A 20579-nucleotide genomic window follows, 5' to 3' on the forward strand; every position below is an offset into this window, starting at 1 on the left:
ATCATAGGAAAATCAAAAGAAATCAGCCAAGAACTACTAAAAAACTACTAGAACTACTAAAAAAATATGTAGATCACAAGTCTGGTTCATCCTAGGGATCAATTTCCAAACGCCTGAAGGTACCACATTCCTCTGTTTAAACAATCGTACGTAAGTATAAACACCATGGGACCACGTGTCTATCATACCGCTCAGGAAGGAGATGCGTTCTGTCTCCTAGAGATTAACGTACTTTGGTGCGAAAAGTGCAAATCAATCCCAGAACAACAGCAAACCTTGTGAAGATGCTGGAGGAAACCGGTACAAAAGTATCTATATCCACAGTAAAACGAGTCCTATATCGACATAACCTGAAAGGCCACTCAGCAGGGAAGAAGCCACAGCTCCAAAACCGCCATAAAAAAGCCAGACTACTGTTTGCAAATGCACATGGGGACAAAGAGCATACATTTTTGGAGAAATGTCCTCTGGTCTGAAGAAACAAAATTAGAACTGTTTGGCCATAATGACCATCGTTATGTTTGGAGGAAAAAGGGGGAGGCTTGCAAGCCGAAGAACACCATCCTATCCATGAAGCATGGGGGTGGCAGCATCATGTTGTGGGGGTGCTTTGCTGCAGGAGGGACTGGTGCACTTCACAAAATAGATGGCATCGTGAGGAATGAAAATTATGTGGATATATTGAAGCAACATCTCAAGACATCAGTCTGGAAGTTAAAGCTTGGTCGCAAATGGGTCTTCCAAATGGACAATGACCCCAAGCATATTTTCAAAGTTGTGGAAAAATGGCTTAAGGACAACAAAGTCAAGGTATAGGAGTGGCCATCACAAAGCCCTGACCTAAATCCTATAGAAAACTTGTGGGCAGAACTGAAAAAGCATTTGCGAACAAGGAGGCCTACAAGCCTGACTCAGTTACACCAGCTCTGTCAGGATGAAAGGGGCCAAAATTCACCCAATTTATTGTGGGAAGCTTGTGGAAGGCTACCCCGAAACAGTTGACTCAAGTTTAAATTGTTTAAGGCAATGCTACAAAATACTAATTGAGTTGTGGGGAATGTGGTGAAAGAAATAAAAGCTGAAATAAATCATTCTCTCTACTATTATTCTGACATTTCACATTCTTAAAATAAAGTGGTGATCCTAACTGACCTAAGACAGATCATTTTTACTAGGATTAAATGTCAGGAATTGTGAAAAACTGAGTTTAAATGTATTTGGCTAAGGTGTATATAAACTTTCAACTATAGATACATGACGCCATGTAAAATTTTGCAACACAGCATTCCTAACCTAGCCCACAATGTCTGCTGTGTGGATCGAGCAATCATTTGAAAGAATAAGAATTTCAGCAAGACAACTCAAAGGCGAAATCTATTAACGCCAAGATAATGGAATTCATTACTCTTGATAATCAACCGTTCACTGTCGTGGGTGATGTTGGCTTTCGTGACTGGTTGAGCACTGGTACACACTAACATTACCAAGTGCGCTATTTTTCAAATGTTGCCCTACCGAGTTACACAGTAATAGCGTCACTGCTATTAGCTTCACGACATACTATGGAACGCCATTTGGGTCTTTGCTTATCAAAAAAGATACGTCAAATAACACTATTTGACGAGTTAAATAAGCTTTTAATTTGACACGCAAATAGCACAGTTCTATTATAGAATGTTGTGAATTTGCACTTGCAAGCCAAGCGCCACCACTACTATCAGTAGCACTGTCAAAGCTGTACAAAAACGTCTGCAAACAAGCAACCACCAGCACGAACAATGTGTTTACAATACCGCGTTGGTAATAAAGTATTATTTGTTCAACCGCAACTTCTGGGGTAGCTAGCTAGCTTTAGCTTGGTACCTAGGTAGCACCAATACAACCAGCCTGAAAACAATGACCAGTAGAAACTGCAGTCATTTTTACTATTCTTAGCAATGATTTTGGAATTCTTGTGAATAAGTATTAGCTAGGTAGCCACTTGTTGTTCGCCTATTGAAATTTAGTTCATGAAAATAAATAGCTAGCCAGCTTCTTTACCCTGTTGCCCAAAGCTAACGTTATAAGCAGCCAGCTAGCTTCATCTGGCTAGTGAGGCTTGACCGGACCAGGTTATGTGTTGTGAAGCTAGCCACAATAAGGATTAAGCACAATTGTGGAATTTGCGGTTTGCCTTCAAAATAAAAGTACCTCTTTGAAAGTAATGCAGAAGGTTACAATTGGTGGAATCATGCCATAATTAGACTAGATAATGTTAAACAAGGTTGAAATGGGGTAACAGTCTACTCGGTGACACCCACAGAACACAACTGTGAAGAGTTTACGCAAATATTAGCGTTGTAGCTCTTATCACGGGACTGTGACATCACCTCCCCAGTCAGCCTATTGTGTGTATTGACATTCATATTGCACTGTATAGATTTACCTAAGGATTTGGGAGGAATGAAATGGGGTATCAGTCTACTCATTACTCCTTCTCAGAGTTACCAGACTCAAACATCCACACAGTATTGTTTTTCCTCGGGAATAGTGTTCAATACACATAGGTTGACAATAAATGTGTCTAAATTCACAGTTGTTTCAGAGTCAAGCAATAAGAGCTACGACGCTAATGTTCTCTGGGTGTTACTGATCCACAAACCATAGGTAAGGCTGGACAGTGAATTAAGTATACTCCCAATGAAATTCTAAAGTATAATACATCCAGTGTGATTTAAACAGACTTTTGTCAAATTAACAAATGATTGTCTTTTCTTGATTTTATATAATATTCCAACCTCGTTTAGCATGATCTATTCAATTATGGCATAATTCTACTATTTGTATTAATTTGCATCACCGTCAATGACAAACTTATTTTGAAGGCTAACCGCAAAGTCCACTATTGTGGCTAATCTTATTGTGGCTATTTTCACATAGATGGGTCCGACCATTAATCAAACAAGAACTGTCTTATAAATTAGGGTTATTTTAGATGACACCTAGCTATATAGTTAGCTAGCTAACTATAAGCTACAAACAGATTTGTCGTTTTGCTATGTTTTTGGGGAAGAATATTGCATCCATTAGTTACCTAGCTTTTTTTTTTTATGACCAGCACTGTAGGTGCGCGAGACAACTTTACCAGCAAAATAGCATACGTATCGATGAATCGTTGTGACATATGAAATAAGAGTGATAGTGTAATCAATGTGTAATAACTACATACAAAATGTATGAACAAGTTAAATTATTATGTGATGTGCAGTCATTTTCAGGTCCTGATTGGTCAACAAGCTTACTTGACACATCAAATAGTGTTATTTGACACATGTATCTTTTTTGACACGCAAAGACCCAAACGGGGTTCCATAGAAATCCTGGTTGAGAATGAAACGACTGAACAAATGAACAACGACACAGCAAGTAAGATAAAGAATTAGGTTTCGATTATGTTTTACTGGTAAGGGGGACATACGTAAATGCCAACAAAATAACTTTTTGGTCAGTGTGGTGTGTGTAACCTTTATTTAACTAGGCAAGTCAGTTAAGAACAAATTCTAATTTACAATGACAGCCTACCCCAGCCAAACCCGGACGACGTTGGGCCAATTGTGCGTCGCCCTTTGGGACTCCCAATCACGGCCGAATGTGACACAGCCTGGATTCGAACCAGGGACTGTAGTGACACCTCTTGCACTGAGATGCAGTGCCTTAGACCGCTGCGTCCATGTGTGTGTTAACTATTTAACTGTACTAGAATGCTTAAAAGGCCGCTCAAATTTTAAATATCGGTATCGGGTTTTTTGGAAAGGAAAAATATCGGATATCGGTATCGGCAAAAAATGTCACGAGGGCATCACTACCTAGTACCCATTGTCTGGCGTCAGATGGCGTCACTCCTACGCAAAGCTCGTCCCTCAGCCGTCGCAGTACCTGATGTTCGACACTGGACTAGTACCTACATAGATCAGCCTGATAATACATGTACAGTGAATAAGTTCAAGAGAGAGTTTGAGGAGAGCCTTCAGAGAGCACTGAGGTGTGCAGTTCAAGGGGAAAGTTCACTCTTGAAAATAAACTTTGATCAATTTGACACTTACGTGGGACAGCTCCCCCAAATCTGTCTGGCTGGCTGGACAGCAGTCTCTGTCTCAAGTCGTTCTGCCCACAGTTGGGAGGACCAATTAGGGCGATGGGTCGCTTTCGATTGGCTGGCTGGTGGTAGAGCGCCATCTCCTCATAGGTCAGGATCTCCTCACTGTCGTAGTCTGGGGAGCAGCAGAGATACAGACAAAACAGGAACAAGACAGTTTTAGTTTAATTTCAAACACTATTCCTATCTTGGTATAATGAGAAAGACTTGAGCCTGAGAAAGGCCTTTAGCTGAAACGTCAACATTTATCCCAGACTTGTTATTTCTTCTACTATATCTTGGGGTCATGCCAACCACCGTCCATTAAAGTGAAAATACTAACTTTCATAGTACATCGTCTTTTGGCTAAAGCAAGTGATCTCTCTTCCTCATGCCTACGACTACTCAGGCTATTTTTTGCTCAGGTTATAAAATGGTAACCCGGGGTATAAGAGGTATGAGTAACAGTCAATAGTGATAAGGGAAGAATAAGTGTGAATAACTTCACATGCATAAGCATTAAAACAAGCACAGTCTGCACATTCCAGAACCGGAGACAGGGAGTTTCAGAGTAGTAGTGCTGATCTAGGATCAGGTCCTCCGTGCCCAATATAATCTCATACACTATGATCTAAAAGACAACTGATCCTAGATCTCACTCCTACTCTGAGACGCTGAAAACCGGCCCAGGGTACCTACATAGGGTCATTCTACACCAGTCTGCAAACATCTCTGCTACAGCGCTCTACTTCCAGCCATCTGGTCCATTGGGAGTGGGACTAAGGGACTACACACTCTGCACACGGCACCAGCCATCCTGAACTGCAATCAAATAACTGCACGACACCTGCAATATTCACTGAGTGTACAAAACATTACTAACATCTTCCTAATATTGAGTTGCACCCCCTTTTGCCCTCAGAACAGCCTCAGTCGGTCGGGGCATGGACTCTACAAGGTGTCAAAAGCATTCCACAGGGATGTTGACTCCAATGCTTCCCACAGTTGTGTCAAGTCAGCTGGATGTCCTTAGGGTGGTGGACCATTCTTGATACACACAGGAAACTGTTGAGCATGAAAAAGCCAGCAGCGTTTCAGTTCTTGACAGACTCAAACCGGTCCGCTTGGCACCTACTGTCATACTCCTTCAAAGGCACTTAAATATTTTGTCTTACCCATTAGGGTAAGAATGGCACACATACACAATCCATGTCTCAAGGCTTCAAAATCCTTCTTTAACCTGTCTCCTCTCCTTCATCTACACTGATTTGAAGTGGATTTAACAAGTGACATCAATAAGGGATCCTAACATTCACCTGGTCAGTCTATGTCATGGAAAAAGCATGGGTGTGTGTAAATGTACTTGGTGAATTCTTGTGAGCTGGCTTTACCGTCATTCTGCTTGACGTTGTAAAGGAGCTTCTTCCTCTTCTTCTTGTTCTTCTTAGCACACCACAGCTTTCCCGACTTCTCAGGCTCTTTATCCTCTTCTATGGTCTGCTTCATGGCCTCTCTCTGCTGCTGGAAGCTCTTGCCTGCATTTACAAAGAAAAAATATGTTGTTAAACACGATCTGTTGATCTACATTGATGACCTGAAACTGGTCCAGTTTGTTGGGTGGTATTTTATTTCTCCTTTAATTAACCAGAAATGTCACATTCAGATTGACATCTTTTTTTCAAGTCAGACCTGGCCAAGAAAGCAACACACACCCACAGACACACAAAATTAAAAACTGCAAATAGCATAAGATAACTTTCCGAGGTTTCCAAGCAAAGTTCTCCTTAACAGCCCTTCAATCTGTGTAGAGGCTGGTTGGGGTCAGGGTAGCGTACCCGGTACTAGCCCGGCCAGGGGCTGGTCGGGGTCAGGGTAGCGTACCTGGTACTAGCCCGGCCAGGGGCTGGTCGGGGTCAGGGTAGCGTACCCGGTAATAGCCCGGCCAAGGGCTGGTCGCGGTCAGGGTAGCGTACCCGGTACTAGCCCAGCCAGGGGCTGGTCGGGGTCAGGGTAGCGTACCCGGTACTAGCCCGGCCAGGGGCTGGTCGGGGTCAAGGTAGCGTACCCGGTAATAGCCCGGCGGCCAGGGGCTGGTTGGGGTCAGGGTAGCGTACCCGGTACTAGCCCGGCCAGGGGCTGGTTGGGGTCAGGGTAGCGTACCCGGTACTAGCCCGGCCAGGGGCTGGTTGGGGTCAGGGTAGCGTACCCGGTACTATCCCGGCCAGGGGCTGGTTGGGATCAGGGTAGCGTACCCGGTACTAGCCCGGCCAGGGGCTGGTTGGGGTCAGGGTAGCGTACCCGGTACTAGCCCGGCCAGGGGCTGGTTGGGGTCAGGGTAGCGTACCGGGTACTAGCCCGGCCAGGGGCTGGTTGGGGTCAGGGTAGCGTACCTGGTACTAGCCCGGCCAGGGGCTGGTTGGGGTCAGGGTAGCGTACCTGGTACTAGCCCGGCCAGGGGCTGGTTGTCCTCGTCTCCGTCCCTGTAGGCCTGCCACCAGTTGGGGTCGTCCTGGCTGATGATGTGGAGGATGTCTCCCTTCTGGAAGCACAGGCCCAGTTCCCTGCACGGCACGTACGGGTCATCAGACGGGTCGTAATCAAAGTGAGCCTTCACATGGACCTGGTGGAAAAGAGGACAAGACATTACCTAATTTTCCAGTTAATCTATACTGTATATATTAGAATTACATTAAGATTCACATTTGTAAATATGGTCATGTAGCAGATGCTCTAATTAAGCAATAAGGCCCGACAAGGTGTGTTATATTGGCCATATACCACAAACCCCTGAGGTGCCTTATTACTATTATAAACTGGTTACCAATGTAATTAGAAAAAATTATTGGTAAAAATAAATGTTGTGTCATACAATCTGATATACCATGGCTGTCAACCAATCAGTATTCTGGGCTCGAACCACCCAGTTTATAATCCAAAACAATGTAGTGTTCATAAGGACATATTCAGTATGTGGTGGCCCATGTGGGAATCAAAGCAACATTGGCTATGGGTCAGAACCATGCTGTCCAACCCACTAAGAACCATTGGAACAGTGTGTAAGTCGCTCTGGATAAGAGCGTCTGCTAAATGACGTAAATGTAAATGCGATTGCTACAGACAGACGGACATCACAGCCAAGGTATGGATAGGAGAGGTGGTCGGAGATGGAGATGTGTCTGTACTCGCCACAGTCTGTGATGGGTGGGGGTTTTGGTCTGTACTCCCCAGTCTGTGACGGGCCGGGGTTTGGTCTGTACTCCCCAGTCTGTGATGGGTGGGGGTTTTGGTCTGTACTCACCAGTCTCTGATGGGCGGGGTTTTGGTCTGTACTCACCAGTCTCTGATGGGCGGGGTTTTGGTAAGTACTCCCCAGTCTGTGATGGGCGGGGTTTTGGTCTGTACTCACAAGTCTCTGATGGGCAGGGTTTTGGTCTGTACTCACCACAGTCTCTGATGGGCGGGGGTTTTGGTCTGTACTCACCACAGTCTCTGATGGGCGGGGGTTTTGGTCTGTACTCCCCAGTCTCCTTGATGGAGACTAGATATCATCCTAACTAACTCGCCCACCAAATACACCTCTGCTGTTGTCAACCAGGATCTCAGCGATTACTGCCTCATTGCATGCATTCGTAATGGGTCTGCGATCAAACGACCACCCCTCATCACTGTCAAACGCTCCCTAAAACACTTCTGCGAGCAGGCCTTTCTAATCGACCTGGCCCGGGTATCCTGGAATGACATTGACCTCATCCCGACTGTAGAGGATGCCTGGTTATTCTTTAAAAGGGCCTTCCTCACCATCTTAAATAAGCATGCCCCATTCAAAAAATGTAGAACCAGGAATAGATATAGCCCTTGGTTCACTCCAGACCTGACTGCTCTCGATCAGCACAAAAACATCCTGTGGCGGACTGCACTAGCATCGAATAGCCCCCGTGATATGCAACTTTTCAGGGAAGTTAGGAACCAATATACACAGGCAGTTAGGAAAGCTAAGGCTAGCTTTTTCAAACAGAAATTTGCATCCTGCAGTACAAACTCTAAAAAGTTCTGGGACACTGTAAAGTCCATGGAGAATAAGAGCACCTCCTCCCAGCTACCCACTGCTCTGAGGCTAGGAAACACTGTTACAACCGATAAATCCACTATAATTGAGAATTTCAATGAGCATTTCTCTACGGCTGGCCATGCTTTCCACCTGGCTACCCCCTACCCCGGTCAACTGCCCGGCACCCTCCACAGCAACCCGCCCAAGCCCCCACCATTTCTCCTTCACCCATATCCAGATAGCTGATGTTCTGAAAGAGCTGCAAAATCTGGACCCCTACAAATCAGCCGGGCTAGACAATCTGGACCCTCTCTTTCTTAAATTATCTGCCGAAATTGTTGCAACCCCTATTACTAGCCTGTTCAACCTCTCGTATCGTCTGAGATTCCCAAAGATTGGAAAGCTGCTGCGGTCATCCCCCTCTTCAAAGGGGGAGACACTCTAGACCCAAACTGCTACAGACCTATATCTATCCTACCCTGCATCTCTAAGGTGTTCGAAAGCCAAATTAACAAACAGATTACGGACCATTTTGAAATCACACCGTACCTTCTCCGCTATGCAATCTGGTTTCAGAGCCGGTCATGGGTGCACCTCAGCCACGGTCAAGGTCCTTAACGATATCATAACCGCCATCGATAAGAGACATTACTGTGCAGCTGTATTCATCGACCTGGCCAAGGCTTTCGACTCTGTCAATCACCACATTCTTATTGGCAGACTCAACAGCCTTGGTTTCTCAAATGATTGCCTCGCCTGGTTCACCAACTACTTCTCTGATAGAGTTCAGTGTGTCAAATCGGAGGGCCTGTTGTCCGGACCTCTGGCAGTCTCTATGGGGGTGCCACAGGGTTCAATTCCTGGGCCGACTCTCTTCTCTGTATACATCAATGATGTTGCTCTTGCTGCTGGTGATTCTCTGATCCACCTCTACGCAGACGACACCATTCTGTATACTTCTGGCCCTTCTTTGGACACTGTGTTAACTAACCTCCAGACGAGCTTCAATGCCATACAACTCTCCTTCCGTGGCCTCCAACTGCTCTTAAACGCAAATAAAACTAAATGCATGCTATTCAACCGATCATTGCCCGCACCTGCCCGCCCATCCAGCATCAGTACTCTGGACAGCTCTGACTTAGAATACTTGGATAACTACAAATACCTGGGTGTCTGGCTAGACTGTAAACTCTCCTTCCAGACTCATATTAAGCATCTCCAATCCAAAATTAAATCTAGAATCGGCTTCCTATTGCACAACAAAGCATCCTTCACTCATGCTGCCAAACATACCCTCGTAAAACTGACCATCCTACCGATCCTCGACTTCGGCGATGTCATCTATAAAATAGCCTCCCCAACACTCTACTCAACAAACTGGATGCAGTCTATCACAGTGCCATCCGTTTTGTCACCAAAGCCCCATACACTACCCACCACTGTGACCTATATGCTCTCATTGGCTGGCCCTCACTTCATACTCGTCGCCAAACCCACTGGCTACAGGTTATCTACAAGTCTCTGCTAGGTAAAGCCCCGCCTTATCTCAGCTTGCTGGTCACCATAGCAGCACCCACTCGTAGCACACGCTCCAGCAGGTATATCTCACTGGTCACCCCCAAAGCCAATTCCTCCTTTGGTCACCTTTCCTTCCAGTTCTCTGCTGCCAATGACTGGAATGAACTGCAAAAATCTCTGAAGCTGGAGATTCCCATCTCCCTCACTAGCTTTAAGCACCAGCTGTCAGAGCAGCTCACAGATCACTGCACCTGTACATAGCCCATCTGTATACAGCCCATCTACCTACCTCATCCCCATACTGTATTTATTTATTCTGCTCCTTTTGCACCCCAGTATCTCTACTCACACATTCCATCTTTTGCACATCTACCATTACAGTGTTTAATTGCCATACTGTAATGACTTTGCCACCATGGCCTATTTATTGCCTTAATTTCCTTATTTTACCTAATTTACACTCACTGTATATAGACTTCTTTTTCTCTTTTGTATTATTGACTGTATGTTTTGTTCATTCCATGTGTAACTCTGTGTTGTATGTGTCTAACTGCTATGCTTTATCTTGGCCAGGTCGCAGTTGACAACGAGAACTTGTTCTCAACTAGCCTACCTGATTAAATAAAGGTGAAATAAAAAATAAAATAAAAAATGGGGGGGGTTTGGTCTGTACTCACCACAGTCTCTCTGATGGACGGGGGTTTGGTCTGTACTCACCACAGTCTCTCTGATGGACGGGGGTTTGGTCTGTACTCACCACAGTCTCTGATGGACGGGGGTTTGGTCTGTACTCACCACAGTCTCTCTGATGGACGGGGGTTTGGTCTGTACTCACCACAGTCTCTGATGGACGGGGGTTTGGTCTGTACTCACCACAGTCTCTGATGGACGGGGGTTTGGTCTGTACTCACCACAGTCTCTGATGGACGGGGGTTTGGTCTTTACTCACCACAGTCTCTGATGGACGGGGGTTTGGTCTATAATCACCACAGTCTCTCTGATGGACGGGGGTTTGGTCTGTACTCACCACAGTCTCTGATGGACGGGGGTTTGGTCTGTACTCACCACAGTCTCTGATGGACGGGGGTTTGGTCTGTACTCACCACAGTCTCTGATGGACGGGGGTTTGGTCTGTACTCACCACAGTCTCTGATGGATGGGGGTTTGGTCTGTACTCACCACAGTCTCTCTGATGGACGGGGGTTTGGTCTATAATCAACACAGTCTCTGATGGACGGGGGTTTGGTCTGTACTCACCACAGTCTCTCTGATGGACGGGGGTTTGGTCTATAATCACCACAGTCTCTGATGGACGGGGGTTTGGTCTGTACTCACCACAGTCTCTGATGGACGGGGGTTTGGTCTGTACTCACCACAGTCTCTCTGATGGACGGGGGTTTGTCTGTACTCACCACAGCTGTACTCACCACAGTCTCTCTGATGGACGGGGGTTTGGTCTATAATCAACACAGTCTCTGATGGACGGGGGTTTGGTCTGTACTCACCACAGTCTCTCTGATGGACGGGGGTTTGGTCTATAATCACCACAGTCTCTGATGGACGGGGGTTTGGTCTGTACTCACCACAGTCTCTGATGGACGGGGGTTTGGTCTGTACTCACCACAGTCTCTCTGATGGACGGGGGTTTGGTCTGTACTCACCACAGTCTCTGATGGACGGGGGTTTGGTCTGTACTCACCACAGTCTCTGATGGACGGGGGTTTGGTCTGTACTCACCACAGTCTCTTTGATGGGCGGGGGTTTGTTCTGTACTCACCACAGTCTCTGATAGATGGGGGTTTGGTCTGTACTCACCACAGTCTCTCTGATGGACGGGGGTTTGGTCTGTACTCACCACAGTCTCTGATGGATGGGGGTTTGGTCTGTACTCACCACAGTCTCTGATGGACGGGGGTTTGGTCTGTACTCACCACAGTCTCTCTGATGGACGGGGGTTTGGTCTGTACTCACCACAGTCTCTCTGATGGACGGGGGTTTGGTCTGTACTCACCACAGTCTCTTTGATGGGCGGGGGTTTGTTCTGTACTCACCACAGTCTCTGATGGACGGGGGTTTGGTCTGTACTCACCACAGTCTCTCTGATAGATGGGGGTTTGGTCTGTACTCACCACAGTCTCTCTGATGGACGGGGGTTTGGTCTGTACTCACCACAGTCTCTGATGGATGGGGGTTTGGTCTGTACTCACCACAGTCTCTGATGGACGGGGGTTTTGTCTGTACTCACCACAGTCTCTCTGATGGACGGGGGTTTGGTCTGTACTCACCACAGTCTCTCTGATGGACGGGGGTTTGGTCTGTACTCACCACAGTCTCTTTGATGGGCGGGGGTTTGTTCTGTGAGCTGGGGATAAGGATGAAGGTCAGGGTGCCGTGCATTTCGGCCAGGATGTCGAAGACCTCGTTGACGTCCTTCCCTCTGATCTCCACTCCGTTGATCTCCAGAACCTCGTCTCCTTCATGCAGCAGCCCGCTGCGCTCCGCCGCCCCGCCCTTCACGATGCGGCTTATTACCACGCTGTCCATGTCGTTACGCACTGTCGCACCCTGCCGCACATACACGCGATGAGGAACAGAGGTTAGTGATAGATACAGGAGGGTTTAAACTTTTCTTATACGAGAGATGTCGACCTTGTCTGAAAACTGTACATTCATTCATTCAAATTTATTTTATAAAGCCCTTTTTACATCAGCAGTTGTCAAAAAGTGCTTTACAGATACTCAGCCTAAAACCTAAATACAAGCTGTCAAATCCTCGATTCCTCCCGTCCTTGATTCGTCGCTACACTCTCAAAGCTCATTGGGGGGATCCCGAAGGGAGGGACCTTGGAGCCTCTCCTCCAATAAGCTTTGAGAGAGGAATTGAGAAAACAAGGACTGGAAGAACTGAGGATTTGACAGCTTGTATTTAGGTTTCAGACAGCCTATGTCTACTCATATGATGATTCATGACTGTTGGTGTGTTTTAAAGAAGTCTCTCTCACCAGTGGGATGTCCCTGGCCTTCTCCATGCGGACTATCTTGACGGTCTCCCCTCCCCACTGGGTGAGAGCCTCATAGGGGCCGTCCAGGGTCAGGGGCTCCAGCTGCATCTCCTGCTCCGCAACACAGTCATGGGCCAGAAGCACCGCCTGGGGAGGTACAGGGGACATAGGGTTAGGTTAGCCTTACTGGGTTAACTAACCAGACTCTAGCTGCTAGAGGGTTGGATGCAGAGACACAGGTTAGACTGGCACACCAAGACACAGGTTAGACTGGCACACCAAGACACAGGTTAGACTGGCACACCAAGACACAGGTTAGACTGGCACACCAAGACACAGACTCCATACAGTTATGGGCCAGCAGTACCTACTGGGGAGGGACAGGGGACACAGGGGATGTACTGGTCAGAATTACCAGACACTTTTATAGGAAACACATCATCACTCCCTCCCTATCCTCTCTCCACCAAACAGTCACTGGCCAGCAGCACTGAAAGGCACAGAGACAACCAGTCATACATTCTGGGTTAACTACCAGAGACTTTTACAATATGCACACACACCAACTCAGTGGCCTTGTGGTTAGTGTCCAGCCTGAGGTTGGAACGTTAGTGGTTCGATCCCCGGTCGAGTCACCCCTCTCTGCTTGCCAGTCAGCTTTAAGGAGATGGATTGGGTGGGTAAGGCCATGTGAAAGGCTAGCATCATGTCTAGTGGGTGTACTTGTACATCAAGCTGCCTCCCTCTACACAAACTGGAGATATGCTCCTGCCGCTATGGGCGGTTCTGGCTCAGACAAGGCTTACTTGGAGATGGGGAAGGTAACAATCAGACTTAGCAGATTAACTTTCAGCGACTTGTAAAGCAAACACACAGGCAGATATAGGCGCATGAACTTGCGGGCTCTCCTTCACTGTGGTCAACGTGAGTAAAACACTTAAACATGTTAACCCTCGCAAGGCTGCCGGCCCAGACGGCATCCCCAGCCGCGTTCTCAGAGCATGCGCAGACCAGCTGGCTGGCGTGTTTACGAACATATTCAATCAATCCCTATCCCAGTCTGCTGTTCCCACATGCTTCAAGAGGGCCACCATTGTTCCTGTTCCCAAGAAAGCTAAGGTAACTGAGCTAAATGACTATCGCCCCGTAGCACTCACTTCAGTCATCATGAAGTGCTTTGAGAGACGAGTCAAGGACCATATCACCTCCACCCTACCTGACACCCTAGACCAACTCCAATTTGCTTACCGACCCAATAGGTCCACAGACGACGCAATCGCTATCACACTGCACACTGCCCTAACCCATCTGGACAAGAGGAATACCTATGTAAGAATGCTGTTAATCTACAGCTCAGCATTTAACACCATAGTACCCTCCAAACTCGTCATTAAGCTCGAGACCCTGGGTCTCAACCCCGCCCTGTGCAACTGGGTCCTGGACTTCCTGACGGGCCGCCCCCAGGTGGTGAACAACATCTCCACCCCGCTGATCCTCAACACTGGGGCCCCACAAGGGTGCATTCTCAGCCCTCTCCTGTACTCCTTGTTCACCCATGACTGCGTGGCCATGCACGCCTCCAACTCAATCATCAAGTTTGCAGATGACACTACAGTGGTTGGCTTGATTACCAACAGCGACGAGATGGCCTACAGGGGGGAGGTGAGGACCCTCGGAGTGTGGTGTCAGGAAAATAACCTGCACTCAACGTCAACAAAACAAAGGAGATGATCGTGGACTTCAGGAAACAGCAGAGGGAGCAGCCCCCCATCCACATCGACGGGACAGGAGTGGAGAAGGTGGAAAGTTTTAAGTTACTCGGCTTACACATCACGGACACACTGAAATGGTCCACAAACAGACAGTGTGGTGAAGAAGGCGCAGCAGCACCTCTTCAACCTCAGGAGGCTGAAGAAATTTGGCTCGTCACCAAAAACACTCAAACTTTTACAGATGCACAATCGAGAGCATCCTGTCGGGCTGCATCACCGCCTGGTACAGCAACTGCACCGCCCACAACCGTAAGGCTCTCCAGAGGGTGGTGAGGTCTGCACAATGCATCACCGGGGGCAAACTACCTGCCCTCCAGGACACCTACATCACCCGATGTAACAGGAAGGCCAAAAAGATCATCAAGGACAACAACCACCCGAGCCACTGCCTGTTCACCCCGCTATCATCCAGAAGGTATGGTCAGTACAGGTGCATCAAAGCTGGGACCGAGAGACTGAAAAACAGCTTCTATCTCAAGGCCATCAGACTGTTAAACAGTCATCACTAACATTGAGTGGCTGCTACCAACATACTGACTCATCTCCAGCCACTTTAATAATGAAAAATGTATATAATAAATGTATCACTAGCCACTTTATATAATGTTTACATACCCTACATTACTCATCTCATATGCATATACTGTACTCTATGCCATCTACTGCATCTTGCCTATGCCGTTCGGTCATCACCCATCCATATATTTATATGTACATATTCTTATTCATTCCTTTACACCTGCAGCCTAGAGACTGCTCTAGCTGGCTACCACCCGGTAATCTACCCTGCAGCCTAGAGACTGCTCTAGCTGGCTACCACCCGGTACTCTACCCTGCAGCCTAGAGACTGCTCTAGCTGGCTACCACCCGCTACTCTACCCTGCAGCCTAGAGACTGTTCTAGCTGGCTACCACCCACTACCCTACCCTGTAGCCTAGAGACTGCTCTAGCTGGCTACCACCCGCTACTCTACCCTGCAGCCTAGAGACTGTTCTAGCTGGCTACCACCCGCTACTCTACCCTGCAGCCTAGAGACTGTTCTAGCTGGCTACCACCCGCTACTCTACCCTGCAGCCTAGAGACTGTTCTAGCTGGCTACCACCCGGTTCTCTACCCTGCAGCCTAGAGACTGTTCTAGCTGGCTACCACCCGGTACTCTACCCTGCAGCCTAGAGACTGTTCTAGCTGGCTACCACCCGGTACTCTACCCTGCAGCCTAGAGACTGTTCTAGCTGGCTACCACCCGGTACTCTACCCTGCAGCCTAGAGACTGTTCTAGCTGGCTACCACCCACTACTCTACCCTACAGCCTAGAGACTGTTCTAGCTGGCTACCACCCACTACTCTACCCTGCAGCCTAGAGACTGTTCTAGCTGGCTACCACCCGGTACTCTACCCTGCAGCCTAGAGACTGTTCTAGCTGGCTACCACCCACTACTCTACCCTGCAGCCTAGAGACTGTTCTAGCTGGCTACCACCCACTACTCTACCCTACAGCCTAGAGACTGTTCTAGCTGGCTACCACCCACTACTCTACCCTGCAGCCTAGAGACTGTTCTAGCTGGCTACCACCCGGTACTCTACCCTACAGCCTAGAGACTGTTCTAGCTGGCTACCACCCACTACTCTACCCTGCAGCCTAGAGACTCCTGTACATAGAGTCATTGAACACTGGTCACTTTAATAATGTTTACATGCCGTTTCACCCACTTTATATGTATATACTGTATTCTAGTCAAGGCTCATCCTATATTTATTTTCTGGATTATGTGTGTATTTTGATTACATTTGTTTTATTGCAAGGTACTACTGCACTGTTGGAGCTAGAAACACAAGCATTTTGCTGCACCTGCGATAACATCTACAAATCTGTTTACGCGACCAATAACTTTGATTTGATTCTGGTGGAAGGAAGAAAATCCAGGAGGAGAAACATGATAAGAAACATTCAGTAAGTAGTAACAGACTAACAGCCATATCGTCCACTGGGGAGAAAGGCCTGGTTAGTTGCCTCACTAGGTCTACCTTCTTCCTCTCCTCCATCCTCCTGTGTGTTGAGTCATGTTCAGTAGGGCACACTGTAGCAAAACATTCAGGTAGTACCTCCCTTATCAATTTGTTTCAAACCGTCCCTCCCTACTGAACATGCACTGGTGTCTCAGAGGAGCAGCAGCATCATTGGCCTCCCAAGTGGCGCAGCAGCATAAGGCACTGCATTGCAGTGCTAGAGGCATCATTAGAGACCCTGGTTTGATTCCAGGCTGTGTCACAACCGGCCGTGATCGGGAGTCCCAAAGGGTGGCGCACAATTGGCTCAGTGTCGTCCGGGTTAGGGGAGGGTTTGGCAGGGGTAGACAGTAATTGTAAATAATATTTTTTTCTTAACGGACTTGCCTAGTTAAATAAAATAAAAAAATAATTGTAGATGTGGGGGACAGAGACAAGTCTGAGTGTAAGGGAACGGTAGAAGTGTACAGGGCTCAGGGAAAGACAGCTTGGTCACAATGCAGAAGAAGTGTACAGGGCTCAGGGAAAGACAGCTTGGTCACATTGCAGAAGAAGTGTACAGGGCTCAGGGAAAGACAGCTTGGTCACATTGCAGAAGAAGTGTACAGGGCTCAGGGAAAGACAGCTTGGTCACATTGCAGAAGAAGTGTACAGGGCTCAGGGAAAGACAGCTTGGTCACATTGCAGAAGAAGTGTACAGGGCTCAGGGAAAGACAGCTTGGTCACATTGCAGAAGAAGTGTACAGGGCTCAGGGAAAGACAGCTTGGTCACATTGCAGAAGAAGTGTACAGGGCTCAGGGAAAGACAGCTTGGTCACATTGCAGAAGAAGTGTACAGGGCTCAGGGAAAGACAGCTTGGTCATATAGTATAAACTCAGAGGAAGGAAGGATGTGGGAGAGAGATTAGGTAGGAATCAACACACTCTTGACCTGAACAAACTCTAGCCCTGAGAGCCAGGGGGATACGGGTTATGCTGGGACGGAGACGGGTTAGACAGAGACCCAGCGGTTACACAGAGACACGTCATTCCAGGAGGAATGGATGGAAGCCTCACCTGGACATGTGGTGAGGAGAGCAGGGTGTTGAGCTCCAAGCCCTCCTTGTGTTGGCTGTTATGAACCATAGACTGGACCTGAAGATGAACACACAGGAAGTGAAAGATTAGGAGGGATAGGAGTCACGCCCGGAAACTTGAAACACATCTAATGATTTACACCTGTTCGCGCCGATCAAAGAAATGGATCAAAAAGTAACGTATCTACAGGAAGGTTTGAAGTATTTAAATATTTCCACCCATTTGATTCAACAGTTACAATAGGCTACATTTGTTCACCAGATTAGAGGGCATAGGGTTTGTGTTAAAACATTTAGTTGACTGGTTTTCATTTTTTCCTTGTGGGGTGAAAGTGAGTTATTCTAAGATCTGGTGATCCATGCTCTGCTGATGAGCCTTCAATGGCCTTTAGAGTGGCCCCAGCAGGCCCCAGCCCATGCAGGCCCCAGGCCATGCAGGCCCCAGCCCACAGGCCATGCAGGCCCCAGGCCATGCAGTCCCCCCACACCATGCAGGCCCCAGGCCATGCAGGCCCCAGCCCATGCAGGCCCCAGCCCATGCAGGCCCCAGCCCCAGGCCATGCAGGCCCCAGCCCATGCAAGCAGAATAGTAAAATAACCAGTGAGTCTACAGCCTAGGCCCCAGGTTCAGCTTGAGTTATGTTCAAAGCTATTTTATCACATATACTTGCATGCCTTTGGTATGTCATAGAATAAAGCAAAGAAGCTGTGAAAATAGATGAATTACTGCTCATTCTACAAAGATACTCGAAATTGGCCTGGAAACATTTGTTGGTACCCCTTATGAAAGATAATAATTGGATTATAGTGGTATTTCAAACTAATTAGTATCACGCATGTCTCCAATCTTGTAATCAGTCATTCAGCCTATTTAAATGGGCAAAAGTAGTCACTGTGCTGTTAGGTATCATTGTGTGTACCACACTGAACATGGACCAGAGAAAGCAAAGGAGAGATTTGTCTGGAGAAGGCACCCATCAAACCTGAGAGAGCTGGAGCAGTTTGCTCAGGAAGAGTGGGCCAAACTACCTGTTAACAGGTGCAGAAGGTTTTACAAGGGTGGACACAGGCAGAAAACACCCCTCCTCACTTAGTTGGTCTCCTCCAGAGCTAGGCTAATCCCACTATGGTGTTGTTTGTGTCTCTAGTATTAGGTATACTCTGGTCACGTGGTTCACATGAGGACTGGCCAATAGGACACTCCGTACATAGGAAAGACCCCCCCACACAGTCCCTCCCTCTTTGAACCCTGGTGGCACTGGCTCCCTATCAGGGAGTCAGTATATAATGGTGCAGCCTCAGTGAGTGAGTGAGTGAGTGAGTGAGTGAGTGAGTGAGTGAGTGAGTGAGTGAGTGAGTGAGTGAGTGAGTGAGTGAGTGAGTGAGTGAGTGAGTGAGTGACACACACAGTGTATCTGCAGGTTCCATCAAGTTGAATTTAAGACCTTTTTAATGCCAATTGAAATGCAATTTAATACCAATTTTGAGGTCTGCATGTGCCATAAACCTGCTAATATTCCCATATTTCTTCACGCCGTCACCAATAGAAAACATGTGTAGGCTAATCATCTTCTAATGGCACTAATATCATAGACTAATATATTTGGTGCTAATTCACCAGCTGGGTAAGTAGAAAGTCAAAACACATGAGCTAAATCACTACCTCTAAATCTAATTTACACTGGAAGTAGGCATGTTTTAATCTAACAGCATTATTCATAAGTCATTATTCACTGTTTGACCAAATCATTTAATAGCTAAAAAGTTAACTAGCTAGCTAACAAGTGAGCTAACTAGCCAAGCTACAAGCAATGTTTCGAATTGGCTATCCATTTTGTAGCCTACCTCACTTGCTGTGTTCATCTGGCAACAGCCAACTTGCAGTGGCGCGCGCGCGCACACACAGAGAGAGAGAGAGAAAGAGAGAGAGAGAGACACAGAGAGAGAGACACAGAGAGAGAGACACAGAGAGAGAGACACAGAGAGAGAGACACAGAGAGAGACACAGAGAGAGACACAGAGAGAGACACAGAGAGAGACACAGAGAGAGACACAGAGAGAGACACAGAGCCAGCCAGAGAGACAGAGCCAGCCAGAGAGACAGAGCCAGCCAGAGAGACAGAGCCAGCCAGAGCCAGCCAGCCAGCGACAGCCAGCCAGAAACATAGAGCCACAGCCAGACAGAGAGAGCCACAGCCAGACAGAGAGAGCCACAGCCAGACAGAGAGAGCCACAGCCAGACAGAGACACACACACACACACACACACACACACACACACACACACACACACACACACACACACACACACACACACACACACACACACACACACACACCTAAAAGGAAACGATTCCCAAACCTTCCATAACAAAGCCCTCACATACAGAGGTGAACCTGGAGAAGCTTCCCCTCAGCCAACTGGTACTGGGGCTCTGTTCACAAACAGACCCCACAGAGCAGCACAATTAGACTAAACCAAATCATGAGAAAACAAAAAGATCATCAACAAAATTAACTGACCAAACTGGAATGCTATTTGGCCCTTAACAGAGAGTACACAGTAGCAGAATATCTGACCACTGTGACTCAAAATTAAGGAAAGTTTTGACTATGTACAGACTCAGTGAGCATAGCCTTGCTATTGAGAAAGGCCGCCATAGTCTGTCTTCTCTTGAGAGCTAGGTCTGCCCATGTGCAGACTGCCCACAAAATGAGGTGGAAACCAAGCTGCACTACCTAACTTCCTGGCCAAATGTATGACCATAGAGACACATATTTCCTTCAGATCACACAGACAAAGATTTTAAAACAAATCCAATATTGATAAAAATCTATTGGGTGAAATACCACAGTGTGCAATCACAGAAGCAAGATGTGTGACCTGTTGCCACAAGAAAAGGGCAACCAGTGGAGCACAAATACCATACCTGTAGTAAATATAACCTATATATTTATCTATTTTTCCTTTCATACTTCAACTATTTCCACATTGTTACAACACGAATATCATAACATTTGAAAGGTCTATATTATTTAAAAA

At 47.2% G+C, this 20579-nt stretch overlaps 1 protein-coding gene across 3 annotated transcripts in view; it reads right to left on the reverse strand.

Moving 5' to 3' along the window:
• pals1a (protein associated with LIN7 1, MAGUK p55 family member a) overlaps nucleotides 1-20579 on the reverse strand; it is a 61645-nt gene that overhangs the window by 5116 nt on the left and 35950 nt on the right. For all 3 annotated transcript variants that reach the window (XM_014211293.3, XM_014211292.3, XM_014211294.3), the window contains exons 4-9: nucleotides 17518-17595; nucleotides 12683-12829; nucleotides 12006-12245; nucleotides 6551-6734; nucleotides 5506-5649; nucleotides 4083-4250 (exon numbers count right to left, since the gene is read on the reverse strand). In XM_014211293.3, coding sequence (XP_014066768.1) covers nucleotides 4083-4250; nucleotides 5506-5649; nucleotides 6551-6734; nucleotides 12006-12245; nucleotides 12683-12829; nucleotides 17518-17595 — 961 coding nt within the window. The remainder of the gene's footprint in view (nucleotides 1-4082; nucleotides 4251-5505; nucleotides 5650-6550; nucleotides 6735-12005; nucleotides 12246-12682; nucleotides 12830-17517; nucleotides 17596-20579) is intronic.

This window comes from Salmo salar, chromosome 09, assembly GCF_965601325.2.
Source record: "Salmo salar chromosome 09, fSalSal1, whole genome shotgun sequence".
NCBI lineage: Eukaryota > Metazoa > Chordata > Actinopteri > Salmoniformes > Salmonidae > Salmo > Salmo salar.